A 17,101-nucleotide genomic window follows, 5' to 3' on the forward strand; every position below is an offset into this window, starting at 1 on the left:
TACCATATACACACCACATAGATTGTACAGCTGCTGATATCTTGCTGTATTTGCTTCATCACATATTTATTCTTCTATCCATTCAATTAATTTTCATTCTTGGAATTTGTCTGTAGCAGGGTTTTTCATACTTGGAACTGTTGACATTTTGGACTGGATAAATCTTGGTGTGTGAGGGACATGCTGTTTATTGTAGGATGTTTAGCAGCATCCCTGCCCTCTCTCCACTAGATGCTGGTAGTGACTTGCTCTCCCCATTACCCTAGTTGTGACAAGCAAAATTGTCTCCAGATATTGCCAAACGTCCCTTGGGAGTTGGGGGTCAGGGCCAGTGGGGGACAAAATCGCCAGGTTGAGAACCACTGGTCTGTAGTAGTTTTCAGTAATCACAATGGCATAGCATATTATGTCTGCCTAGATTTTGGCCATTTATATTTGCATTTCTTAATATGAATCTCTTGAAGACATTTTCCTGATCTGTCAAATCTAACGAAATAACAGTACCTTTAAGGCACCCACTACTGTATCTAGTCCACATTCAGATTTTCCCAGTAGTTGCAAAATGTGTTTTTTGGATGATTTATTTAAATTAGAGTCCAATCAGGGACTGTGCATTTGGTTCCATTTGGTTCCATATTTCTTACATCTCTTTTAATCCAGAATAGTTTACTTTTACGTATGTGTGCACAGGTATAGATATAGTTAGATAAATAGATAGATGGATAGATAGATAGATAGATTTTTTTTTTGTCATAACTTTGACTTGCTGAGACCAGATGGTTGCCCTAAAGAATAATGTGCTTCCTGGACTTTTCTGATTTCTTCCTTGTCATGTTATTTGACTTGTTTCTCTATCCTCTGTATTTTCAGTAAATTGAAAAGTATATCTAAAGATTTATTAGATAAATCAGTTCTTTCTAAATAAATTCAAAATAACTAGATTTTTAAATTCGAACAAGTCATTTTTCAAACATTTATTAAAGAGTACCATATCCAGAAAACTATATAAGCTTGATTTTTCATAAACTAAGCATACTTGTGTAGCTGGCACCCAGGTCAGAAACAAATCATCATCAACACACCAGAAGCTCTCCTCTTACTTTTCCAGTCATTGTCCCTCCTTCCCAAAGCTAACCACTGTCACTACAATATTCTTTGAAGCTTGACAAAATAAAGTTGATTCATCTGATATGGTAAACGTATGAGTCTATTCAGTATACTTTTGAAAGAGTGATGAAGAAATTTCCATGAAGCAACAGGGATTAAGATAGTGCTGGTACAGATAGACTCATGGAGCAGTGTAGAGACTCCAGAAGTAAACCGAATATATTTGGGGAATTTACTCTTTGCTGATGATAGCATTTCAAACCACTGGAGAAAATGGATTACTCAGTAACTGAGAGTAGGACAAAATAGCCATTTGTGGGGCAAAGCTGATTTTATCCCTGGGGTACAAGATAAAGTCCTCATGGATCAAAATGTAAAATGCTAATGGAATTGGACCTATAGCCATACTTCTAAGAAGGTGCTCTCTGGAGATAATTATGCCCAGTGTGAAAAAAGATGTTTGTACTAGGAAAGTCAGAGCAATTCATAGGCACACACTATGATCAACCTACCGGTCTTTCAGCAGCTAAATATCATTCCTACATTTACAGCAATTTTATGCCTCAGTTTAAAAAAAAAAGGAGCAACTTTTCATTTACTTACAGAGCAACTGAAGGAGCCAAATTTAGGGAATCTTGATACGTTGATAAGATTTATGTCTTATGTTTACTGCCTTATTTTTTCTATTTAGATGAATTATGCGTTGAAGCACTTTGCCGGATGGAACAAGCTAACTGCTCCTTTCAGGTTTTTGACAAACATCCAGGGATCTATTTGTTTTTGGTCCATCCCAATGAAATGGTGAGTGTGAGTGTTAGGCAGTGGAAGAGGGGATATTTTATTTTTGCACCTATATTACAGATAACTATAATAGAGGTTTTTGATGTGTACTTTGTTTAAAATATTTGCCAAAGTTATTCTCTTGTTGTTGTAACATTACTGTAGTTCAGGAGGGGGTGCTGGGGGGCTCAAAGAAGAGGGTTAAAAGAGTAGGGAAACAGTTCTGACAGGTGATGCTTCAGTTTAAAAGACAAATGAGGGAATAATCTGAACTTTCAGTGTGTTGACCTGAACTAACGAAGAAGGAGAGTTCTCTCTTGCTTTTCTTGCTTGCCTGCCCCGCTCCAAGCACATGGAAATACCAGTTAAAACACTTGAAATAATTATTTTGCTAATAGATGAGATTTTTAACAGGTGATGGGGTAGAGGGGAGAACAAGGAGATTCAGTTCTTAGGTGCCAAACAGGAAGAGGAACATGTGAATCAGAACAGTAGGTAGACAGAAGCAGAGAGCAACACCAGAGGCTTGGAACCTGACTTTGAGCTGATTGCTCGAGTTTGAGGACTTAACATCATGTGGCGAGGCAGCGTGTGCAGTAGGACCTGTGCACATTGGCCTCTAGAACTGAGTTACAACGTTAAGACAATAGCCACGAAGGGTTGCTCTGCCAATAGAAGGATAGTAAAGAGGCTTTTTTTTTTAAGTGGCGAAGAAAGAACACGGTAATGGGGTTTCCAGTCAGAATGGTGGTGAATTTCTGTCTCCTTTGTGCCAAACCCAAACAATGATAGAAAAGAATTCAAAAAGTGGAATTCTAAAAGGTATAGTCCCACTTTTTAAAGGGTAAATGTTTCTTTGGACCAGTAATGGAACAGAAATACAAAGTGATACATGGTGGAAACCTGTATGTCGGCCTGGGTGGCTGTAGGTAGCAGGGGACTGAGTTTGTGCATGATAATAAGAATTACAAGTCTACTCCAGGCAAGGGTAGAACCAGAGTCGAGGCCTGTGCTTAAAATAAGGGTGGGGCTTTCCTGCCTGTGAAAGAAGACTGACAGAAAGTACAGCCAGCTGCTCTCCGGGACTGGCTTTCTTAAAGCTGCAAAGCAGTAGAGGAAGCAGGTCCAGCTGAGCAACCAGGACCTGGGCCAAGAACTTGCAGACTGGGTGACTGGGTCTGCAGGGCCAGGAATGACTGTATTCTTCATTATATATGTGTTTTTGTAGGTGAGGAAACTGAGTCAGGAGACTTAACCACAGTTACACAGGCTAGTATGGTGACTGGGATTTGTATATAGGCAGCCTGATCCAGAGCCCTAATGCTTTTTTTAAAGTTTTTATTTGAAAATACTTTAAAATTTTCAGAAAATTCTCAAAAATAAAAAAAGTAGAAAACACCTGTATATTCTTTAGCTGTATTCACCAATTACTAATGTTTCACTCCATTTGTTCTATCATTTGCTTTCAGTTAACTACAAAGCTGTTTGTTTTCTGACCATTTGAGAGTAGGTTGCATGTATCATAGCCTTTTGCCCCTAAATACTTCAGTGTATATTTCCTAAGAATAAGTATATTCTCACAATATTATAAACTTCAGTGACTTTAACATTGACACAGTAAGGTCTGTTTTCCAGTTGTGTCGTGTGATCCAGTGTACTTTGTAGCATTTTCCCCCTGTACTCCAGTATCCAGACCAGGATCAGGATTTACATGTAGTTGTGTTACATTAGTCTCCCTTAATCTGTAACATTTCCGCAGCCTATCTTTGTCTTTTATGACAATTACATTTCTGAAGAATAGTCATTTCTGCCTCCCTCCCATTTACAAAAAATAGAATGCTTTTCATTTTGGGTTTGTCTGATGCTTGCGCATGGTTAGGCTTCGGTTATACGTTCCAACTGGAAAACTACATAAGTGAAGGATGTTATGTCCTTCTCAGGCTGTCAGATATACGGCATGCCATATCATCCGGCCTCTCATGGTGATGTTAATTTTGATCATCTAGTTGAGGTGTTGTCCAGTTTCTTCACTGTACAATGTCTATTTCTTAAGTACTCTAAGATCACATAAATACCTTACTCCTCACCAAAATGTTCTCCTAAATTTAGCATTACCTGATGGTTCTTCCCTGAGCCAGTTTTTCTAAGATTGCAAAATAGTTTCAACCCCAGCACTTTACACGTTTACCAGTCAGCACTTGACATTGATTATACTATAATCAAGAGCCATTTTCCCTGCTCTTCATTTATTCATCTGTTTATCATAAGTTATAGACTCATTGATTCCTTTGTATTTTTTTTCGATAGCTTAAAATCCATTACTTAATTATGTTGGCATAGAGCCCATTCTTTTGTCCACTAGTTCTATGTTTTGCAAACTTTTCTGCCCATAACCTAAGTAAAAATATTCTTCATCGAGTTCACACACATATAGACATACGTGACCTAAACATTTCACAAAACAGTACTTACTGTTACTATGAAGGAAGCCCACTGATTTTTTTAAAAAAAATTTATTTAGTTTTTAAGGTTGGTTGTGATCACTAAATTCAGTTTGTAGTGCAGAATAAATTTAAAATCACTTCCCTATGCTATATCGCCATGTAGAGGTGACCTTTGATTTCTTCTGAGGTTTCTCTTTTCATTTTTCCTTTTTTAACTTTCTATTATGGAACATTACAAACATACAAAAATAGATTGGTGTAGTGAACCCCCATATATCCATCACTGTGCTTCATCTGTTATCAATATGTGGTCAATATTCTACTCCTGTTTAGTTACCGCAAATCTTAGACATCAGAGCATTTCATCCATAAAATACTTTAGTTCGTGTATCAAAAAGGTAAGTGCTCTTTAAAAAGAACAATTACATCGACACACTTATAATAATAATAATAATATATTTCTAGTCAGTATTTGAGTGGAAGTTACTCTCTCAAAAATGCTTTATCAGGGTTAGATCAAATCAGGATCAAGTAAGGTTCACATGTCGCATTCCAGTTGACCCTTGAGCAACAGGGGTTTGAACTGCATGGGTCCTCTTATACACAGATCCTTTTTAATAGCATGTAGTATAGTACTACACAGTTCGAGGTTAGTTGAATCCATGATGCAGAACCAGGATATGGAGGGCTGCCAACTATGTTATATTCGAATTATATTAGTGTATTCAACTACGCAGAGGGTAGGTGCCCCTAACCCTTGTGTGTTGTTCAAAGTTCAATTGTAATTAGTATCTTCCGTCTTTTTTTTTTTCTGTCATCATGGACCTTTTGGTTTATTTCCTTTAAATGTCTGAAAATCATGTATTTTTCCTAAAGTACTTTATTCTATATGATAGTTTTTTTCTTCCAGTTTTATTGAGGTATAATTGACATACAGCACTGTATAAGTTTAAGATATACGGTGCAATGATTTTTTTAAAGTATTTGATGTATCTTGTGTCCTCTGTAATCTGTAGAGAATCCTATTTTAACTGTATTCTTTCTGTAGACAATTGTGTGTTAAATGAAGTAATGAATGTGCTAAACTTTTAGGTTTCACGTTGGGCTATCCTGACAGCAAGAAACTTGGGGAAAGTGAACAGAGATGATTATTATGACTTACAGGAGGTTTTGACTTGCCTTTTTAAAGTTATTGAGTTGGGGCTTTTCGAAAGTCCAGACATTGATACTTCTTCTGTCCTTGAGAAGGGTAAACTGATTCTTCTGCCTTCACACATGTATGATACTGCCAACTACAAAAACTATTGGTTAGGTGAGTATTGTTCCTACACACATATAATTAGTATTTTCCAATATTTCTTACGATTATCCTGCAAGGGAAGGGATCTCTTCTGGTAATCTGATCAAAATTGCTAAATAAAGGATTTCATAGTTCACAATTCTTGTTCTGTCATTAAATTGACTATTACAACATCTTGTCTTTAAACATTTCTTATCCTAGAAATCATCTGTGTAAGAGGTACATTTTCAAGTATGGCAAATAGATCTTTTATTTAAGGCAGTATTAGATGTTACCGTATTAGCACAGCAGCTGAACTTAATAGGGTTTTGATCTCTTGAAACAGAGGTTTAATACCTCTTTTCCCATCTGTAAAATATTTCCTGGGAGAAAGCGATACTAACTTTGGTTTTCATCAAGTTGTATATTGACTTAAAGTAGTTCTGTCCTACTTCATTGATTCAGAGTCTTACAGTCATGTGTATATTTGGCAGTGACTGGTACTTGAAATATAGTGATCTTAAAATTTAAGGGGTCTTTGATATTATGAGATGCAAATTGTGTGGTAGTCATTTTGGAAATGGTTTTCTAACCAGGTTCGTGCCATTCTCCCTTTTTATTCAGTCTAAAGTTCTGTTCTTAGGAGGAGGAGTTGTATATGAATATCTCAGACTTCAATGTCTGAGGCACTGGATACTGTTTGGTTTCATCTTACTGTCTTGTTATTCTTTTTGCCAACTAAACTGGAGAAGACATTAGAACAGTTTTATTTAATCAATTCAAGAAAACTATACGTGATCTTACAGGTATCTGCATGTTGCTGACCATTCTTGAGGAGCAAACCATGGATTCACTGTTGTTGGGCTCAAACAAACAGAATGATTTTATGCAATCAATACTTCACGCCATGGAGAGGCAATCAGATGGTAATAAACTTTATTTGCTGACTATTGTGATGATGGTGCACTTTGAAAATACTAGTGTCACTGTAAGAACTTGGGTGTATGATGTGGAGGAAAGAAAGAATGACCGTTTTATGGTTTTGGTCACAGAGTCAGAATTTTTAATTGGAAAGGACCTTTAGAGTTTAACTCAGCACGTTACTTTCATAAAAGAAGAAACTGAAGCCCAAGGAAGTTAACTTACTTTTGAAAAAAATAATTAATTAATTTTTGGCTGTGTTGTGTCTTTGTTGCTGTGCATGGGCTTTCTCTAGTTGCAGCGAGTGGAGTCTACAGATTCCTTCTTTAACATCTTTATTGGAGTATAATTTCTTTACAATGGTTTGCTAGTTTCTGCTGTATAACAAAGTGAATCAGCTACACATATACATATATCCCCATGTCCCCTCCCTCTTGCGTCTCCCTTCCACACCCCCATCCCACCCATCTAGGTGGTCACAGAGCACCAAGCGGATCTCCCTGTGCTCTGTGGCTTCTTCCCACTAGCTATTTTACATGTGGTAGTCCATGCCACTCTCTCACTTCGTCCCAGCTTACCCTTCCCTCTCCCCGTGTCCTCACGTCCATTCTCTATGTCTGCATCTTTATTCCTGTCCTACCCCTAGGTTCTTCAGAACTTTTTTTTTAAATTCCATATGTAAGTGTTAGCGTACAGTATTTGTTTTTCTCTTTCTGACTTACTTCACTCTGTACCACAGACTCTAGGTCCACCTACCTCACTACAAATAACTCGATTTCGTTTCTTTTTTATGGCTGAGTAATATTCCATTGTATGTATAGCCACATCTTTATCTATTCATCTGTCGATGGACACTTGGGTTGCTTCCATGTCCTGGCTCTTGTAAATAAAGCTGCAGTGAACATTGTGGTACATGACTGTTTTTGGATTATGGTTTTCTCAGGGTATATGCCCAGGAGTGGAATTTCTGGGTCGTATGGTAGTTCTATTTTTAGTTTCTTAAGGAACCTCCATACTGCTCTCCATAGTGGCTGTATCAATTTACATTCCTACCAATAGTGCAAGAGGGCTCCCTTTTCTCCACACCATCGCCAGCATTTGTTGTTTGTAGATTTTTTGGTGATGGCCATTCTGACTGGTGTGAGGTGACACCTCATTGTAGTTTTGATTTGCACTGCTCTAATGATTAGTGGTGTTGAGCATCCTTTCATGTGTTTGTTGGCAAACTGTATATCTTCTTTGGAGAAATGTCTGTTTAGGGCTTCTGCCCATTTTTGGATGGGGTTGTTTATTTTTTTGATATTGAGGTGCATGAGCTGCTTGTAAATTTTGGAGATTAATCATTTGTCTGTTGCTTCATTTGCAAATATTTTCTCCCATTCTGAGGGTTGTCTTTTCATCTTGTTTATATTTTCCATTGCTGTGCAAAAGCTTTGAAGTTTCATTAGGTCTCATTTGTTTGTTTTTATTTCCATGTCTCTAGGCGGTGGGTCAAAAAGGGTCTTTTATGTCATAGAGTGTTCTGCCTATGTTGTGGCAGGCGGATTCTTTACCACTTCACCACCAGGGAAGTCCCCTCTTTAAGAAACATTCCATAATTGTCTTCACCTAACTAATGACTTTCTTCCTTATTTGAGAGCTTCCTAGACATAAGACAGCTTCAGTAGAGGATAAAAAAGTATATGAGCAGTTCTACACGAACGACTATGATAAAAAAAAAAAAAGTAGACTCTAAGAGCCCTGAGGGAAATAAAGCAGAAAGTTCTAAGGTTGACAGTAATTGGGTGAGTTAGAGCACTTGCCTCCTAAGAATACTGCGGAAGATGACAGGTGGTGCTAACAGTGAAGCCATTCTGGTTCTCACTTGGAAAAAGCCAGCTATCTGTTTTTTTCTGTAGGTGGTGTATCTTTATGTGAGTGTCAAAAATAAATCTGGAAAGAAAGAGTAAGATCTTACAGATGCTTGACTGAGGGCTTCTAATTTCCTTAGAAGACATTAAGGAGCAAGTGAAGGTCTTTGAGCAGGGCAGTGTTTTGCCCCTGCATGTAGAGAAGAGGGGAAGGACCGGGCATAAGAGTGTGTGAGTAATGGGAATTCCTGCCAGTTGGATGGAATGGAGATAACAACAAAGCCTTGTTGAGAATGGATGGATAAAGAGTATGTATCTCTGCTTATCCAGTGGATGAGGGGTTCAGTCCTTTATTCCAACTGAATGACACACACAATTCAGGATTTCTCATATCATGGACTTTGTTTAGATCTGAAAATACCAAGTTTTTCTTTCTCTCCCTTTTTTTTTTCTACTTTACCTCTGTTATTTATTGAAGGATGGGAGTATAAAGGTCTGGAAGAAGCAGAGGAGGAACGATTCTTTCAGGTTGGCAAATAGGGTGAGAAAGTTGAGTTTATCTGGACTATCTCAGTTTGTTCCACACAACAAGATTTCTTAACAGAGGTGTATTGCTTTAAAAAAAAAAATGCAGACATTATTTAAAAGTTTGCCAGGTTTCTAAAACCTGTAGTTGACAACACTTTACTTTAAATTACTTCCTGCTTTGCTTTCAGTTTTGTTGCTACCCAGGTAAAGAATGCTTAATTCTCAATATATTTTAGTCCCTTTCTCTAATTGTGTTGTAATTTGGCAAATTACTCCATTGTGTTTCAGATGATAGTGTGGATCCTTTCTGGCCAGCGTTACACTGTTTCATGGTGATTCTGGATCGTCTTGGATCTAAGGTCTGGGGTCAACTGATTGATCCTATTGAGGCATTTCAAACCATTATCAACAATGTGAGCTACAGGAAAGAGATCCAGAACATACGGAACAGCTCTGTGAGGTTCGTTCAGTTCCTGTGTCAGGATTTCCAACAATCTGTATGAGGAAGTCTACTATAATTGACTTTAACAGTAGGATTTTTCTCTTCTTTTTACCCTTCATTTCAGTAATTTCTATTTGTTCTTAATATTTAAGGACCAAGTCAGAACCGGAGTCATATTTAGATGATATGGTGACTTGCAGCCAGATGGTATACAATTATAACCCTGAAAAGACCAAAAAGGTATAAAACATTTTGAGAATTCAGATGATATTGTATTGCCTTTATATTGTATAGTCAGTGTTTTACGTGGTTAGTTGCATTGCTGATTTTATGATATGTAGCTATTCTGAATCAACTGTTGCATAAAACAGTTTCTGATTGAACAGTAGCTCATGAGGAAAAATGGTCTGTAATGAGAGCATGCACAGTTTGAGAGATTAATTTTTAAGTACATTTTGGAAGGGTAGAACATTATGGCATGAGGGAGATAAATCACATGACTAGAAATCGAAACCAACTGAAGGAAAGAGGTCCAGAGTACATGGAGGTTTTGTAAATTTAACCTTTTCATGAAAGCTTCACCTCAAAATTGGACTGTTTTCAATTTCTTGGGGGTCCATATATGTACATCAACACAGGAAAGTTGAGCAGTGTATTTTCTTGTTGGCAACTTTTGTGTTAAACCTGTCATGAATGGTGCTTGTTTATCTGAATGTCAGTATCTCTTTCATTTTAGGATTCAGGGTGGAGATCAGCCATTTGCCCAGATTATTGTCCTAACATGTATGAAGAAATGGAAACATTAGCTAATGTGCTTCAGTCAGATATCGGTCAAGACATGCGTGTTCATAACAGCACGTTTCTGTGGTTCATCCCCTTTGTGCAGTCCCTCATGGATCTTAAGGATCTGGGTGTGGCTTATATAGTGGAGGTTATTCATCATCTGCATTCTGAAGTCAAAGACGTCCTCAACCAGACGGACGCCGTGTGTGACACAGTCACTGAGTTTTTCCTTCTGATTTTGGTGTCAGTGATTGAACTGCATAGAAATAAAAAGTGTTTGCATTTGCTGTGGGTTAGTTCCCAGCAGTGGGTGGAAGCCATCGTAAAATGTGCCAAGCTTCCCACCACCGCGTTTGCTCGGAGTTCTGAGAAGTCATCTGGAAACTGCTCCAAAGGCACAACAATGATATCTCTGTCACTGCATTCAGTGCCATCTAACTCTGTACAACTTGCTTGTGTGCAGCTGATCAGAAGTCTCCTTAAAGAAGGCTATCAGCTTGGGCAGCAGACTCTTTGTAAGCGATTCTGGGATAAGCTCAACTTATACCTACGAGGAAATATATCTTTAGGTTGGCAGTTGACTAGTCAGGAAACCCATGAGTTACAAACTTGTTTAAAGCAAATTATTAGAAACATAAAATTCAAAGTGCCTCAGTGTAGCACTTCTGTGGATCTGACTCCTCCATGTAAAACACCTCCTGCATCTTACAATAAAGAAGAAAGTGAACAAACAGGGAAGAAGTCTAAAAAACAAAGGCACTGTCTGGAAAACTCCAGCCCAACATTCTCTAAAGAACCGATGAAAGCTGATGCATGTGAAGTGAAAGAGAGTATTTTCAGCAAGGCACATAATGCCATAGAAGAGGATAATGAGCAAACTTATCTAAAAGATTTGAAACTCAAAGACCATCTCTCAGCTGAGTTGTGCTTGAAGCCGAGTAGTAAAAGGCTTGTGAATGAAAGAGCTCGAGGCCAAGTTAAAATAAGTACAGGGAAGCATATGTCTGTAAAAGAGAATTCCTCATATACCCCACAGAATTGTACTTCAAGAAATGGTCCAGAAAAGGTATTTGACAGAGGAATAATCACATCAACAGGTTTGTTGACTGATTCTAGCAATGACTCTCTGGAAAAAGTGTCCACATCAGATGAGGATTTATCTTTAAAGGATGATGCTCTTGGCAAAACCTCAAAAGCAAAAACTAAGGCACATAAAGATGAAATCTGTGCTAAGTTATTGCATGTAATGAAAAAGCAAGACAGGAAAAGTACCACTTTAGAGGAAAACCTGACTGTATCTAGCATTGAAAGTTTCTGTTCAAAGAAAGATACAGGAGCTCAGAAAGGAGATGGCTTCATACACAATCTCTCTTTAGGCCCTAATGGTGTTCTGGATGATAAAAATGGACAACAAAAACCTGAAAACAGTTTACTGCTGAAAAAGAAACAAGTACAGGAAGAAGAGTTGGGCATTTTCTCCACCCCTGATATCAGTTGTCAAATACTAGAATGTCATGTTGGTAATAAAGATTTGGTCTCATTCACAGAAATGACCAATATTTTTGTGGAGAAAACACCTCCCTTTAAAGATCCTGTGACTGGACTTGAATCAAGAGATATGGGAATTAGCAAGAGTACTGTTGAGTTTTCTTCTGATTTAAGAGAACAGGTCCTTAGCATCAGTCCTAAGTCTGACCCTTTAACAGATTCTCAGATAGACAGAGACCTCCACATATTATCTTTAATAGTTCAAGCCAGTGTTATTAAGTTCCCATCAGGTTCAACCCAAAGAAGTTTATCCCAGCTACAAAGAAAAGTTAAAGATGATAGAAGATGTTTGACAGCCAACCAAAATAGTGTCAGGGAAACCTGCTCTGGACACGTCATTATTATTTCAGAATCTGATGAAGATGATGATGATGATGAAAGAATTGTGGGTTTTAAGAAACACATTAAACAGGGTAAGACATGCATTGAGAAAGGATGTCCAGAGCATCATACTTCAATAGCTAACACAAATGTGGAACAGAATGTAATAAAGGAAGAAAATACAAGGTCCCTTTTGCGGTTTGAGGAATCGGATTCTCATTTTTTTGAGTTTGAAAGTCCATGTGAAGTGTTTTCAGTTCGGCAAGATCAGAGACCAGACAACAAGAATTCAGTTCAAGAGAATGAAGAGAATTCGTGCTTGACTCATGTAGAGGATATCACAGATGATTGGGGTTATGGTCCAGCTTATGTACCTGAAGAGGTCATTAAAAAAGCAGCAGAGGCAGCTTTGAAGGAGGGAGAACCTGAATCCAACAGTGACATAGAGGAGGATAATATATTTTTAACACAATGTGATCCAGAAGATATGGATTTATGTTCACAAATGGAGAAAGAGAATGATGAACTCATTGAAGTAGTTCATGGAAAAGATACAGTCCAGGTAGAAGAAGATTCTGTGAGTCGGCCTCAGTTGGAATCTTGGAGTAGCACAAAATGTAAATACAAAGATTGTGTGGAAACACTGGAAAACCAGGGTGAATACTGTTCCAAACACTCTGAAGCTAAAGCAGCAGATGAAGATACATTTCGTAGACCTGGCTTGCCTCTCTCTTCATCTAAACCTTCGAGACCTCCCACTGCTAAGATATTTACCTCCAGTAGTACTTCACGAATTGCTGGTCTTTACAAGTCTTTGGTAAATACGTCAGCGCTCTTACCAACTCTGCAAAATAAGTCAAGTGGGGTACAATCTGCTTTGAAAGTACCACAGCCAGTCTCTGTGGTGTCTCAGAAGCCAGTGGCTGAAATGAAGGGTTTGTGCAACGTTCTCCAGTGTCATACTCCAAATAATTCCAACAGGCAAGGCTACAAAGTTCCATTTTGTGAAAACAGATCTTTTTCACCTTCCTCTCCGGTAAACGTTTTCTTGTCAGCACAGTCCATCTCTGACACCTTCGTTAAAGAGGTCTTAAAATGGAAATACGCAATGTTTGTGGACTTTGATCAGTGCGGACCCCCTTCAACTCTTTGTCAGTCCATCACAAGACCTGTGCCTGTGAGATTTCAAGATGGTAGAGATTATTTTAATGTGTTTTTCCCTTTGATGATCCTGAATACTTTTGAAACTGTAAGTATATGTTCTAATCGTATACCTTCAGACTTTGAAATTACCTTTCTTTACCATGCTGAGTACGGCTAAAATAACTGATCGCATTTTGATTTAGATGTAGCTTGTAGATTTCATGTTGAACAGACATTGTGCCCCACACTGTTCTAGATGCCGGTGATACAGAGGAAACCCTTAAACTCTGCCCTTCTGGAGCTTACAGACACAATTCAGAGTGCTAGTTTACCAAGTCCAGAGGTGGCACAGGAGGAGGAAACGTTTTTCGGTGTAAAATAAGGGAAGACTTCTCAGAGGACATAGTCTCTCATCTGCGTTTATTTTTTTGAAAAGTAGTGTAAACCTTTACTGAAGTTTTCTTGAGGAGGTAGCAAAGGGCAAGTTACACTGGTCAGCACAAAGCAGTAAATCCCAAATTTCTCATCTGTCTTCCCAACTTCTTAGGCCTCATAGCAGCCTTTAGCTGCCCCCCTACCCCAACACATCCCATTCTGGTTCTTCTCTCTTTCTTACTGCCTGACTGGGATTGCCAAGAAAAATATAGGATTCCCAGTTAAATTTGAACCTCAGAAAAACAGTAATTCTTTAGTGTAAACATCCACCTGCACTTTGAAGGATGTTTTTGGTGTTCTCACAGCAGGTCGATTTTTCCTTTTTTTCAAATTGGTTAAAAAACAAAAACCCAAAAGGTGAGTGTGCAACAAGACTCTTCAAAACCAAGAGCACTGAGGTAAATACCCACGTATTCAGTCAGCAGATCCTCGGGTGCCTGATACTTGCCCAGTATTATCACAGACCTGGCGGGGGTAAAGTGGTGAACACGACAGACAAGGCCTCTGCCTTCTGGGAATGATCATTTCAGATCGGGACAAAAGACTCTAGAGTGCTCTAGAATGATCTAGAACAAAAGGGAGCAGGCACTTGAGACTGAAAGGTGAGACGGCCTCTGTGAGCGATGGTATTCACACCGAGACCAGAGTGAGCAGAAGGAGTTGGCCATAGGAAGTATATCGCAGGCAGAGAGACTGCAAAGATCCAGCTTAGAATTGTTAAAGGCAAAGGAGATGTACTGCACAAAGAGGCAAGTTGGTGTCAATTTATGCCCTAAATTTCAGCCATTGTCGTAAGAATTATTTTACTAGTGTTTCAGAACCATTAGAAACAACTAACTGATAAAGGCTCTTCAGTCTCTCTCCTTAAGAACAATGTGAAATAGTATTACAAGAATGATTTTCTTACCTTACAAAATCGTTAGTTCAGTGAACAGTGTATACAGTTAAATAAGCTGGGGAATATACAGAGATTTTCTTCATCTTGGAGCTTATTTTTTTCTTGAACGTTTATCCTTTCCAGAAAACACTAAATTGCTTAGAGGCCATTCATAGCCCTTAAATTTAGGACACATTTGTGATTTTATTTTTCCCTTAGTTCAGAAGTATTTATATGTTTATCTTTAAGATTTCTTCCTTCAGGACATTTCTGTAGCCAGAACCTTTTCAAAACAGAATGAGCACAAGTTCCGTTTGTATATACACAAAGTTTAAGATAGTCAAATACTTGTGGAAGGCCCATTATTAAAAAAAAAAAATCAGCCACTCTCACCTCCCCAAGTAATTATTTTTGATCCTTGAGGGATCCTTTTGTTATTTACTTCCATATTTCTAAATAACATGCCACTATTTTGACTTGTTAATTTTTCAGTACTAGACATTTTCTGTAATTACCCACTACAGGAAGTACCCTCTCTTCCCAGCCCTGTGTTCACACACACCTCTCCTGTTTTCCCATCCTCACTATGGAGTAGTCTTGTAATTTTTAGGTCAGTATTTGTTATTATTTTGACGATATAAAAGGTGTCCACTGGGCTTCCCTGGTGGCGCAGTGGTTGAGAATCTGCCTGCTAATGCAGGGGTCACAGGTTCGAGCCCTGGTCTGGGAGGATCCCATGTGCCGTGGAGCAGCTATGCCCGTGAGCCACAAGTACTGAGCCTGCGTGTCTGGAGCCTGTGCTCCCCAACTAGAGAGGCTGCGATAGTGAGAGGCCCACGCACTGCGATGAAGAGTAGCCCCCGCTTGCCGCAACTAGAGAAAGCCCTCGCACAGAAACGAAGACCCAACACAGCAAAAATAAATTAATTTAAACAAAAGAGAATAAGGTCTTTGAATTAAAAACAAAAGTGTCCGCGACTAAGTCATGTGGTAGTTGTAACTACTTTTCGTTTCCGACTCTTTGCTTTCTCTGGATTTATTGTTTACTTAATTTTCTATGTACGTATTACTAATTTAGCTTCAGGCTGTCTCTTGGATGTTTAGGCCTCTCAGTATGATCAGGCACATCAGATAGTTGATAAATTTCATCTTCTTGGTTTAGGATGGTTAACCTGAAATGCTCACCATCCTCATCCTAGGGCTTGCATTTCCTTCTTTCCTGTGTTGGATCTTTGTCTCCTGTACCCAGGGTTGTCTGTTTTTGTCACCCTCTCATTTTAGTAAGGCACATCCTTCAAGCTTCCTGAGAAAAGAATGTGTAGGAGATAAATTTTGAAACTTTGCATGTCTTAAAATTTCTTTCTATTTTGCCATCTCTGTCTTTGTTGTTGTCATCGTCATTCTCCTTCCTTGGAGACTTTCTCAGCGTCCAAGTCTATTGAAAAAAATTTTGAGCATATTTTTAGTTTCACAGTACTCTTGTCCTCTCATTATTCCTTTTTATAGGATTGTGTGCTTTCTTCATGTGCACAGTATTTTTTACTACCTGAAGTTAATTAATGATAAGTTTAAAGTTAGTTGAAAGTTTTCTTCTCTTTTCATTGTCCCTGTTTTCCCAGTTGCTTTTTTCCTATTCATTTTAGTGTCTACAGACCTTTCATGTTAACTCCTTTCTTCACATGTCTAATGATTTTTGTTGGTTTACTCACATTTAAGAACAGGATACTAACAAGCAGATGGGAGCATTGTTCATAATAGCCAAAAGTTGTAAACAGCCGAGATGTCCATCAGGAGATGAATGGGTAAACAAAACATGGTATATGCCTACAGTGGAATATTAGTCTACTATTAAAAGGAATGACCCGTTCTATGTACTTTTACCTGTTCTTTGATGAGCCTGGAAAATATTATGCTAAGTGAAAGAAGCCAGGTACAGAAGGCCACACATTGTGTAATTCCATTTATATGAATTTTCCAGAATAGGCACATCCGTAGAGACAGAAAGTGGATTAGTAGTCGCCAGGGGATGGGTGAGGGAGGGGTGTGGGAATTAGGACTGACTGCTAATAGGTATAAGGCTTGTTTGGGGATGGTGGGAATGTTCTGGAATTAGATAATGGTGATGGTTACACAAAATAGTGAATGTACTAAAAACACACTGTAGTGTGCACACTTTAAAGTGGTGAATTTTATATTGTGAACTATATCTCAACTTTTTAATGCTATAAGAAAAGAGGATGCATTTAAATAATGACAGGTCAAAAGAGATGCTTAGGAAAAGAGATACTTTTACTAAAATGGTCCTTTATTATTTGCACTGTGGAAGTCAAATGTGATCTGAAGGACACCATCACATGGTGAAATCCAAATTAGTTTCATTCTTTATATTAAGATTACATGCTTAGGTATAGTTATAATATATATTTTGTTACATGTAATATTTTAAAACCGATTAGAAGCTCTGAGTGAAAGGGATAGGCTTGTTGACCATTTGGCATTTTATTGGGAAGCCTCATCCCCACCCTCATGTCACTGTTTTTAGTCTTTTCTTTTCCCCTCTTAGTGAGGTCAGATTTCCCCAAGAAGAATCTTCAGATCGACTGCCTGGAAAGCATAGGCTTGATGGGGAGCTGACTGTGGGGT

At 38.3% G+C, this 17,101-nt stretch overlaps 1 protein-coding gene across 1 annotated transcript in view; it reads left to right on the forward strand.

Annotated features, from left to right (window-relative positions):
• Positions 1 to 17,101, forward strand: part of LOC308610337 (putative helicase senataxin) — a 61,453-nt gene that overhangs the window by 2,053 nt on the left and 42,299 nt on the right. Inside the window, exons 3-8 of the mRNA XM_081259511.1 lie at positions 1,799 to 1,908; positions 5,424 to 5,643; positions 6,417 to 6,536; positions 9,198 to 9,369; positions 9,504 to 9,591; positions 10,088 to 13,252. Coding sequence (XP_081115637.1) covers positions 1,799 to 1,908; positions 5,424 to 5,643; positions 6,417 to 6,536; positions 9,198 to 9,369; positions 9,504 to 9,591; positions 10,088 to 13,252 — 3,875 coding nt within the window. The remainder of the gene's footprint in view (positions 1 to 1,798; positions 1,909 to 5,423; positions 5,644 to 6,416; positions 6,537 to 9,197; positions 9,370 to 9,503; positions 9,592 to 10,087; positions 13,253 to 17,101) is intronic.

The sequence above is a fragment of the Mesoplodon bidens genome (assembly GCF_964165515.1).
Source record: "Mesoplodon bidens genome assembly, contig: HAP1_SCAFFOLD_523, whole genome shotgun sequence".
NCBI lineage: Eukaryota > Metazoa > Chordata > Mammalia > Artiodactyla > Ziphiidae > Mesoplodon > Mesoplodon bidens.